Source organism: Hylaeus volcanicus, unplaced genomic scaffold (genome assembly GCF_026283585.1).
Source record: "Hylaeus volcanicus isolate JK05 unplaced genomic scaffold, UHH_iyHylVolc1.0_haploid 12237, whole genome shotgun sequence".
Lineage (NCBI taxonomy): Eukaryota > Metazoa > Arthropoda > Insecta > Hymenoptera > Colletidae > Hylaeus > Hylaeus volcanicus.
The window spans coordinates 2,694,151-2,705,842 of record NW_026533172.1 but is presented as its reverse complement, the minus strand read 5'-3'; the positions used below and the strand labels follow the sequence as shown (position 1 = coordinate 2,705,842).

At 31.7% G+C, this 11,692-nt stretch overlaps 2 protein-coding genes across 4 annotated transcripts; one reads left to right on the top strand and one right to left on the bottom strand.

The window, feature by feature from the left end:
* The first annotated feature begins 232 nt into the window (after positions 1-232).
* LOC128884229 (uncharacterized) lies at positions 233-8,378 on the top strand. 3 transcript variants are annotated; one of them, XM_054137466.1, is made up of 12 exons: positions 233-340; positions 454-539; positions 633-2,289; positions 2,348-2,555; positions 2,602-2,650; positions 2,703-2,938; positions 3,061-5,754; positions 5,809-5,998; positions 6,051-7,492; positions 7,586-7,751; positions 7,802-7,917; positions 7,971-8,378. In XM_054137466.1, the coding sequence occupies exons 5-12, from the start codon at positions 2,647-2,649 to the stop codon at positions 8,376-8,378; spliced, it is 5,256 nt and encodes a 1,751-aa protein (XP_053993441.1). In that variant the 5' UTR covers positions 233-340; positions 454-539; positions 633-2,289; positions 2,348-2,555; positions 2,602-2,646. The 3 variants fall into 3 exon arrangements, with proteins under 3 accessions (XP_053993441.1, XP_053993440.1, XP_053993439.1); XM_054137465.1 differs by having other exon boundaries at positions 243-399; positions 2,351-2,555; XM_054137464.1 differs by having other exon boundaries at positions 243-399.
* On the bottom strand, positions 8,356-11,602 carry LOC128884230 (NAD kinase 2, mitochondrial-like). Its single transcript, XM_054137468.1, has 10 exons — positions 11,555-11,602; positions 11,339-11,487; positions 10,983-11,277; positions 10,751-10,934; positions 10,244-10,327; positions 9,488-10,191; positions 9,135-9,384; positions 8,963-9,076; positions 8,785-8,890; positions 8,356-8,668 (listed from the first exon to the last, which is right to left on the bottom strand). Exons 4-10 carry the CDS (start codon positions 10,896-10,898, stop codon positions 8,497-8,499), a joined length of 1,578 nt encoding a protein of 525 aa, XP_053993443.1. The 5' UTR covers positions 10,899-10,934; positions 10,983-11,277; positions 11,339-11,487; positions 11,555-11,602; the 3' UTR covers positions 8,356-8,496.
* Between the last annotated feature and the right edge of the window lie 90 nt (positions 11,603-11,692).

Genomic DNA, 11,692 nt, shown 5'->3' with positions numbered 1-11,692 from the left:
AATATAAAGGAAATGATGCACAATCACGAGATAATGTAAGTTTTTTTTTTCAATGCAATGATATTGAACATATGTTTAAATGTTTAGTACGAAAAAGTATGTGTCAATTTGATCCAGTATTTTAAGTGATTACAACATTAACTTGCATAATAATGATATCAGATTTTCATTTTTTTGTATACTTAAAAGTTTAAACTTATCTTGGATCATGTCGCAAACAGTTTTTGTTTGCAGTCAGCTTAACTTTATTTTTGTTAAACTTTCAGTCTAAAAAAATAATCTGAAGGTTTTGTACTTCAAGTTTTTAAGTAAATCTATTTAACGTGAAAAAACAAAATAAGTAAGATGCTTTAATGTCTAGAGAAAACTACATGTGATTTTTTCTAAACATAATAAATAGTACGTTATTTAGTGCTGTCAGTTTATTATAATAAATTTTTTTTCTTTTTTTAGCATGTGAAACAAAGCTTTCTGATCGCTCTGGGTCTTCTACAATAAAATACCTAAAATTTTCTTCCCAGTTTGACACTCTATCTACTGTAAGTATTGTCTTGATAATGTTTGATAAATTTAGTAGAACGTTTCCAATTTATTATTACCATTATTGCAACTAAATAAATTTTTATTTTTAGGTAAAAAATTATGTTAATGAAACGATTTTCACAAAGTAAGGATATAACAATTATTATTTATTGTAAAATTACAATTTCTACATTATTTATTTTATTGATGTAAATATTTTTTCCAAAAAAAAATTTCTTTTCTGTCGTGATCGCTGCCAAAGATTAAAAGAATTGAGCTATAATTTAAACCAAAACATTGAATTAAGAATTTAATTCAAGCTTTTAGCATCATCCCCATTATGCTTGAACCTGTCCATCATGATACAGCAATCGTTCAGAAAAAAATTTTATCGATAAATTATTGCCGTTTCAAAATCTATTTATTATCAAAAAATTGGAGGAACGATAAATGTGGCGCGAAGCTTGAGCCACGTTTTGCGACCAGTACTCATACAACAAAATGCAAATATCAAATAATACATTCAATTTGGAATAAGAGTTTAAGAATTACTGGAGTCGTAGCTCTTCGAAGAAAGCTACATTAATTTTTCAATCGTATTTATTATCGTTTTATTATATGACTATTGAAAAAAACGTTTCACTTATATGTGTATAATGGATCTGGCTAGTTGTTTATTTTTTGAGTTGAAAATTAATTGTGAAAAATAAGTTTAGTCTTTTCTTCTAGGTATAAAGTCATACAACATGAATTCTGAAAGTACTCTGATATCAATAGATACACATGAGATTCAAAAAGCCGAATCAAATGCATCCTATAATAACAATTTTTTGGTGTTAAGGAGCCTGCGCGAGTATGCCGTTCTTGAAAAATTAATGAAAAAAACTCGCTTAGTATTTTATGAAGACCTCGTACATCAGTGTAATGTAAATAAGTGGCCATCATGGTTTACTTTACGAATTCTACTTTGGAAAAATTTTTCAATCAGAAAACGAAAAAAAAAAAAATTCTGTTTTTTTCTATTTCAAATTTTTTTTTGGTTAACTATAGCATGTTTCAATTTAAGTTATCGAAATGAAGTCTACCATTATCCGGAAGACATTAGTCCTCAACTATCGCAGCTGATTCCTACGCCGATGCTAACCAACTTTGATTCTTGCATAGGCATTTCACTCAATACGGTCACTCCTCTTCTTCAAAAGATTAATCTGGAAAATGATCGCTATTTTTTAGAAAAAGAAACATTTTCCTCTTTTGAAAAAGATATATTACAGATATTAGATGGTGTCAATCTGTATTATCAAAAAAATTATTTTGGTAAAACACCGAAGTTTCGAGTGTTTCCCAATAAAAAGAAACATATGGATCAAATGAAGCTAGAACCAGATATTTTGTATGGAATTCATTTTGATTCAATTAGTTTAAAAAAAATTAAAAAGTCGGTAAATTATACACTTATCTTCCGAGAAAAGGTTGTTCCAAAGCAAAGTGCAACTGTGAATGCGCTTGAGTGTCGGAGACCTCTGGAAAAGAATACTACCAGTAAAGACACATGTCCGTCAACAGTTTACGGAAAGCATGGATTTCTTTTTATACAAACTGCCATCAATAGTGCAATTATAGATACGATTCTAAATGAAACAAAGTCTTCCAAATCTATTCAATCTAAAAATGGGTCAGTCGACTTTTTGTCGCTTGAATTACATTCGCGGTTGCTTGAACCGTTTCAAGATACAGAATCAAGACACAGATCGCTAATCGCCCAAGGTAGTGTAATAATTCTATGAGATAACCCCAAAAAAAAGTTCACAACTTGTTTTAATAGCAGACGTCACATCACAAATGAAACCATCTGCAGAGTTTCTCTTACCCTTTCCCGGTCTATTTTTAATGGCAGAGCCATTTCCAGAATACGGTATAAAGGGAATTTTTCCCGGTGATAATGTTACAACAACACCGTTCTATTTCATAATAGTTTTAATATCGCTATTTTCTTTTGTATTAATGGAAATAGTTGCAGAGAAGGAAACAAGGTAAAATACGTTTATTTAAATACATATGATGACCTGTACTCATTAGAGTGAAACACATCATGGAAGTGTATGGAGCGTCAAAAACGATTTTATGGGTATCGAATTTACTTACTTATGCTGTAGAAAATGTTGTTATAACGTTTATAGCAGTTTCTGTCATTAAAATAAGTGGAGCATTTGGAAGAAAGCACAGTTGCTTGCTAATTGCTTTATTAATTTATGCATATCTGATGTCTGCAACAACTTTAGCTTTCATGATTAGTACTTTTTTCTCCAAATCACTCACAGCTTCATTAGCCACCATGCTATTCAATTTCGTTCTATACTTTTCTAGAAAATTAATTTACCAGGCTCAGATGAGTAACCTTCTTATACGGGTATCGGTAAGTGTTTTTTTGTGTTTTAATAATTGTTCTAGATGGTTTAGATAAGATAGATTGAAGTATAAAATAAGTTTTTCTTCATTCCTATTACAAAATATAACTAATAAGATTGTTTCTTTTAGTGTATGCTCTTTTCCACCATAACGTTTTCGTTGGGAATCATTGAGTTATTAATACACTTTCCGTTTAAAGGTCTTACTATACTGGATTGCTTTGATTTTAACGCACCAGATCACTCTATGGGAGTCTATTTTTTTTTTTTAATTTTTGATACGTTTCTTTACTTCATTCTGACAATCATTTTTGATAAGTTTGGGAAAATGTGGTGCAATCAAATACGCTCAACATGTGATATGATTCAATTTGAGTGCTACAAAATGTACACATGCATAAAATGGAGGTTCAAAAGATTACTGTGTTGTTGTAATTCTAATTATGGGAGAAAGAGAGGTGAAAGTAAAATGTTGCTTACTTTAAAGAAAGAGAATAATTTCAAGACGAACATTGAAGACAATACTTTAAGTTTTATGATGTCTACTTTAATTGAAACGGTTTCTCCCGAAATGCGTTCAAACATAGTTGCCGTTCGCGCAATAAACATAAGCAAAAACGACAATTTCAATAAATTAAGTAGGAAAACATACGGAAAAGAAACAATCCGAAATGCTGTCGTTGAAAATTTATCCTTAGAAGTATATGACGGAGAAGTTTTTGCTTTGCTTGGGCATAATAACTCAGGAAAAACAACGATAGTAAATATGCTTTCAGGAATAATTCCTGTTAGTACTGGAAACGTTTTCATTTATGACAATGAAATAACCGTACACAACGCCAGTGTTCTTAATTTGGTATCTGTATGTCCTCAAGAAAGTATTTTTTTCGAGGAATTGACATGTATGGAACATATTATATTTTTCGCTGGATTGCGTGGCATTGATATAAGAGAAGGATTAAAAACAGTAAAAGAGGGAATTCGGTATTATGAAAAAACATTATTAGTTAAAAAAGAACTTGAAGAAAAACGCCATGAAATTGCGACCCTCCTTATAAATTCGGGGGGAAAAGTGGCCCAAGAGAAGTTTTCAAAAATATTGGAAGCTGAAAATAAATTTTCTTGTTACGGTTTATCTTTATTTATGGATGAAACAACTGAAAAAACTATTATGCTGCATACTTTATCTATGCCTTCTAGTGTAGTGTATACATGGAATGACATTTTATGTTTGATTGAAGAAGCTGGACTGACACATCAAATATTTTTTACTCCTAGGTGTTTATCAAATGGAATGAAGCGTCGTTTATGGCTTGTAATCGCCTTGTTACGTAATCCTAAAGTTCTTATACTTGATGAACCGACATCAGGTATGAATTCGATGGAGCGGCAACAAATTTGGAAAATAATACAAAAGGAGAGGAAAAGTGGTCGTTGTATAATTCTAACAACAAATAATATGGAAGAAGCAGACATTTTAGCTGATCGTAAAGCCATGCTGTTATCAGGACGTATTTGTTGCTTAGGGACAAGTGATTTTTTGAAATACAAATTTAATATCAATTATTCTTTGGAAGTTATTGCCGACGCACACACTAACAAAAATAGAGAGAAGTACATATTCGAATATCTTTTACCATTCATACAGTCAATCATTCCAGAAGCTAGCTATGATTACCAAAAAAGCGAAAAAGTTCAACATAGAGGACCCATACTGAAAAGTAGTGTATTTGATTACAACAAAACGTATTCTGTATTTACCCTTCCTATTACATCCATTAATACATTTTCTCTTTTTTTTAACGAATTAGAAGCTAACAAAAATAAGCTTAATATATGGACGTATAGAGTATCGTTAGCCACTTTAGAAGATGTTTTCTATAAAATTGGTTCTTTACACATCATTAAATCTGAAAGTTTGTATCCTTGTTTACCTAAAAAAACGTTTCGACATAATTCTATAGACGGAATGTTTTCTCAAAATAATGTATACCAAACAGATCAATCCTCTTACGAAGAAAAAATAGATAACAGTAACCAGTGGAAAGTGGAAAATGAAACCAACTTTAACAGTACTTTGGAAATTCCCATAACTAGCAATTTACAAGGTAAGGCAACTACAGCAAAACATTCAAATCCGTGGGATTATATCACCAGTTATTTGGACTTTGTATACCAAAAAAAAAAATCACAACTGTTTCTTTTATGGGAAAATGTTAAGGCTATTTCCCGTTTACGATGTCTTCAAATAATTTGCAACAAGACGCTTTTCCACATAGATGTAATTCTTCCTATCCTAGTTTTAATAGGATCTTTTTTCATTAATGAAGAGAATCCTGGATATTTGAACAGTTTTATATTTCAAGAAAAACCCATTCCGGTTTTGTTAGACCAATATGGTTTTTTCCTTCAATCATCAATTCCTTTTCACATTGATTCGCAACTTTTAGAAACGGAAAAGAGAAGAGTTTATGAGTTTCTATCTTTCTTTCCAGATGAATTTCAGAAAAAAATCATTGAAGTGGGATCGTATGAAGCTAAGGTTACTGCTGGAAATAATAATAAGAATAAAATTTTTCCCTATGATATCACAAATATTTTTTCTAAAGATGAGGTTCTTATAAGGTATAAAAAAGATAATACGAATCTTGTTTACGATAAACATCTTCTACCACTGCATCCTGCAATAAAATTTACAAATTTAAATGGACAAAGTCTACGCAATTTTTTTTATCAAACACGCAGAAATATTTCTCGCGATAATGATTATGTGTTTGGTTTAAATTTTGAAGCGATAGGTACTGAAGCTCTTCCTGCATCAACAGTAAGTTAAACGTGTGAAGTATTTTTATCTTATTAGTGTTTCAATATTTAACAGCATTATACATGGGATTTAAATAACGAATTTACAATTCGTTTGTTTTATAACACTGGTTTCCCACATATTCTGCCGAATTTCGTTTCTTTATTAAGTGACGTTATCTTAAAATGGCAATTAAATGTAATTTCCGGTGTTGCTAGTGTTACAAATGAAAATGATTCACTCACTAAGACTCCAAATCCAAGCAGTTAGTCAAAGGTTAAGCTTATTCATTTAATGTCTTGATGCGTATTTTACAGATATAAAGTTGACTGAATTAGCGGCACGCGAAACATGGAAAAAATTGAAAGAACGTGAAAAATTCGGGTTTACGTTTCATACAAAAAGTCTGCCACTCCCAATTTACACACCCGTCTACATGACGTCCATGACATATGGAGTGTATGTTATATTGTCAGTAGTACTTACAATCTTGCCATCGCGTTTTGGAACTCAAATTATGGTAGAAAAAATTCAGGGTACTAAGCATGCAATGATAGTTATGGGTCTACCGATTGCTCATTATTGGTTTGGAAATTTCGCGATTAATTACGTAGCAATGCTGTTTGGAAATTTTCTCATGTCGTTATGTATCGCATATTTTTTTTCATTATTTCGTTCATACATTTTGGTTCCTATTTTGATATGTTCTCTCTTTTACAATGCAGCTGTCTTATTATATGCTTATTTTCTATCCCACTATTTTTCAAGCATCAAATCTTATACTAATGCACTACAGCTTTCTACATTTATACTATCACTAGCTCCAGCATATTTTGTGTCAATTTTTGCTGATATAACTGATTCTGACGCACATTGGAACTCTTTAATGAAGATAATTCATCTTGTTGCGTCGTTTTTATTACCACAATACAATCCGATAGGATCGCTTCTTGGTTGCGCTATAATTGAAGAAAAATTTAAGCGTCGTGAACAAAAACCTAAGTTAACTGACTTTTTCTTATTTGAGCATCTTCCTATGTGGAACGTGATAGGTTCTGCAACACAAGCTGTCGTTTTGTATAGTGCTATAATTTGGGTTGATTATGTTACTTACAATTTTAAAAAATCTAACAAAAAAAATCGAAAACTTTTAAATCAGTACTATGATAAAAAAGACTACTTGAAAAGGAAGTATGCAAACACTTTGGGAGAAAACCAGTCGTTTTTTCCAGAATATTTGCAGAACCAAAAAGATCCAGGTGTCGTTTTTGAAGAAGAAGAGTGTCAGATATTATCGGATGCAGTACTGCACAATAACGTACAAAATAAAAGTATAGTTGAGAAAGATTCTTTTCCAAAAGGATCCAATTTAATAAGAAACGACAATAATTCATGCATTAATATATTTCCTCTTGTTTTAATGCACAACATCCATTACTTAATTCCAGCAAAAAGTAAAAAACAACATTTTATAGTACCTGTCCAGGGAGTTTCGCTAAGAATTTACCGAGGGGAAATAATGGGAATTGTTGGGCCAAAAGGCGCGGGGAAAACAACGTGTTTGAATTTGTTATGCTGTCACCCTACGACAGCCGCTCCAACATGGGGAAGGGCATTTATTGGAGGGTATGATGTATATAAACACACTACAAAAATTTCCACCCAGCTAGGTGTATGTCCACAACATGAAACTCTTTGGCATGATATATCTGTACGCGAAAACCTTGAGATTTTATCAAGAATAAAACTTTTACCTAAGGTAAATCTAGTAATAATTTATCACAAAGATAGTGAAAAGAAATACAAGTAAATTAAATGAATACGTTTCAAAGAAAATCAAATGTGTTTTTAGGAGAAAATTGAAACATTTGTAGATGATTACATACATATCTGGGGACTCAAGGACTATGAGCATATGCGATTAGGGGACTGTAACATTGGTAATCAGCGTCTATTATCTGTGGCTGTCGCTTTTATTGGAAATTCAGAGATTGTTATACTAGATGAACCTTTTCGTGGTATGTTGACTGAAGTCCAAATTTTCTTAAGCTTAAAATATTGACTGTAGGGGTGGATCCCGCGGGGCGCCAAAAAATATCCTCTTATATAAAAAAAAATTCTCAATCACGGTGTATTATTGTCTCTACTCAGTGTATAGAAGAGGCGGAAACATTATGCACTAAGGTACTTTATGTTTGAGAGTTTCATGTTCGTTAATAAATAATATTTTATTTTAGCTAGGAATAATCGTTAACGGGGAGTTAAAGTGCATAGGTACATCTCTAGCAATTCGTAGTGGGTATGGATCCAGTATCAGATTACAAATTCTCTTTAGTTGTCCGCATCAAAAGTGTTCCGAAACCAAAATTTTAAATGAATTGGAATTCAAATGGAGTACATTTTTAAGTTCTAAATTAGCTGTTAAACTAAATGTGTTGAATTTCACTGCGAACCGAGTTGTCTACAGCTTGCCATTAGGAAGTAATGCGTTAGGACAGTTGTTTCATATTTTGCAGAGTAATAAAGAGGTGTTCAGGATTCTAGAATTTTCAATTTCGCAACCAACATTAGAACAAATTTATTTCAGTTTTGCACGTCATCAACGACCTGCACATACTACAGCCGAGCTCATCTTGTCAGAATAGAAAACAATGTTTATAACTTTTCAAGAATAAGTTTATTACAAAGTTTATTTTAAATAACATCCAACAAATGGTAAACTTTTAACGTTTAATTTCTTACACACAACTTTTGGAACTATTTCTATACTGCAGTAAGAAGACAATCTTCTTCATGGCCGATTTCAATGCACACAGATTGACCGTATTGAAGCGGCATAACACCCAAACCATCAAAATAAAGGCATGTGTTTACAGTTAAAGGAGTTAGTTTGATTCGTTTGCAAAAACCGCACGAACGAGAATTTCGAAATACTCTAATATTTATATTACAACAAAAAAATGTTAAACATGAAGTGTCCCATATTTTCATTAAACGACGATGTAATCAACATAAGACTAATAACTTAATTTTTCGTTAACCTTAACTAACCTATTGTTAATGGGTTCACGAAGAACGAAACGCATACGCAGTTCTTGTGGATCAAAGATGAGCTTTGCGTTGGCCTCTTCTTTTAAAGAAGAAGTCGATGGAATCTCTGTAAAAAGATTGAAAGAAAGATTGAACAAGAATGATGAGTTCTTCTAGCATACTCCTAAACACAACATACCTGAATTTTTTAAAACCGATGAAGGAATGTTACTAAGCAAATGATTTCTAATACTTTCCACTGCATCGTCTTCAATGCGGCTCATATTAAATGCCCATGCTGTACTTCCAGATCCTTTTGTACATTTTAATATAGAGATTTATTCTAAAGAGTATATTAAATAGCATTTTACCTGTACATATTAGAACACCTGAATTTTTAGAACGAAACGGAGGATTGTCATCAACACTCAATTCAACATACAGTGTACGATTGTTTTGTGAATTTGTTAAAAACACGTCATTAACTGAGCGATATTCAATTAATCGAAAGGATGAATTTGTACATGCTGAATCATTCTTTAAGACATCAATGTAATTTTTTTTTAAATTATGACATTGAACTAAACTTGGTTGAACATCACGGGATTCTAACATATTGACCTATTCAATAATAAAAAATGAAGCGAATAAAACGATGTGTCTTATTATAAACAAACAATTTTAGTGAAAGTCAATAGTTAAATAGAAGAAAGAAAAACAGTACATTATTATTTTCGAGTATTTGTAAACTTTTTGGATAATGTCGGTCCATGCATGATAATCGATCACCATCATTAGAAAAACACGTGGTACGTAATGGCACGTTGTTATTGACTTCCTGGGAACTGAGTCGAAACGTTTCTATTATAGAGACCCGAAGACGACGTCTTTGGATAGGTACGTAGTCTCTGTTTACTAAACGTTGTATAGCCTTTGTTAAACTGTGATGATGGTCGTGATCGCTTTTGTTTTCTTGAATATCATTGATTTGTGAATGTGCCACAAAAGGTTGGTTTGACTTTTGCTTTGAAAGAGTGCTTTTGTTATAGTTGTCTTGATTTACGTTATTCGGTAAATAAGAATGGAAATGATTCTTTTCCAGTTCGCATGATTTCAAAAGAAGCTGACCTTCAGATCTCGCAGGATTTGTATTTAATCCGAAAACCCATAGAGGTTGATTTCTGACGTTAACACGTTTTCCACTATCATCTTTTTCAACTGTAGGCGATCCCATTTTAAGAAAATTAAAGGAATTTTTTTCTAGCAGACATTTTGTGGAAGAAAAATCGGTTGATGAGCAAAAACATGCAAGCGGTGTAAAATTAATTAAAGAAGCCGCTTCTAAAAATGTGCCGTCTCCACCAGCACTCACAACAGCATCTATATCTAGCCTATCAATACTAGATAATGACTGAGCTTTGACTACTTCTACAATGATGCATCAAGAAATAAACATCTTACAACACATATTTAAACATACCTACATCGACGTTATGAATATCCTTGAATACATGCAGAATATGATTCACTGAAGAAGAATGAACACGGTGTGTTTCTTTCATTCCTATAAGAACGTTTCGTAAAAATTTAAAGTATATAGTTTTATTTTTGTGAAAAAACAATTTATTACAACAACCAACAGTTATAAAGGATTGAAAGTAATTAATAGAAAATACAAGCCTAATGTTGCCTATTAATCAAGTCTAATTTAGTCAACAAATTGAGACCAATCTCTTCGCTCAACACGAAGAACTATGTATCACTCTAACACATTTGACAAAACGGCATGTAGCCATTTTTTAATGTAAGTTAAATTTCATAAAAGTCAACTAAAGCAAAGGTAGACTGTTCATTCCTGTTTTATAGAATAAGCAAAAAAAAGCTGTATCAGTGTGATCAAAAATTTATTAGACAAATGAGGCGGAGCGTATGACGAGCATTGTAGATGGAGTTGTAACAAAATACTTGGTCATACTTGTGCACTGACCTGGAAATGTCATTTCCATCTCAGATAAAATATTTGGATTACCCTGTGCTTCTTTACATAAGACTTCCCAACGAGTTAGTTTGTTAAGCAATATTATACGCTTTAAATGTGGCTGTTCAATTTTTTCTCCAGTCACTGAATGAAACATGTGAAGAGGTTAGAAAAACTTGTACGCTACTTAATCCTGAAGAAAAAAAACCTTAAATTACATTAAAGGCGTAACAATCTCTACCCTGTTAATTATTTTTTGCAGAATGAATAATCAGTCATCATGAACTGAAAAAGAATCGAGGACACGTGATGAACACTATCCTAAGCCCCAAGAGTAACAATACGTTACATATCCATTTCAATTAATTAGATTTGTTAACAATTTGAATACAAATTCTTAACTTAAATTTCAATAGATGACAAAAAGAATTCAGTTTTATATGATTAGAAAAAAAATTATTAAGAGAAAAAAATAAATGACAGGTTGATTGGATAGGATTCTATAAAACTTGGTGGGTGATCTGCTACACAGATACCTTAAAAATGCGTACGCCGTCACAGAATCAATTAAATGACTTGTTTTACTAATTTCATTACTTGTTTTGAAAGAAAAAATTAGAGTGCGATCGAAATTCATTCACACTTGGTGAAATTTAAAAAAGTAATTTCATGATGAAAGTAAAACGTCATCTTAATATGCCAGCTGATTATCATTTTAAACTACTGCACGTTTGAGTATAACAATCCTGAATAACTCATTTTATAGTGGTATAAGACGTGGATCACAATTTTAAATGTAGCCATTAGCAATACCTTTATATGTTTAATATTAAAAAAAAAAAAATTCTTGTCAAGTAATCAAAACCTTCACAAAGCGCGTCTGAACTTCGTGTAACACAAATATTTTCCATTTCCATAAATTTTATAAAAAAAACGGTTGTCACATTATTA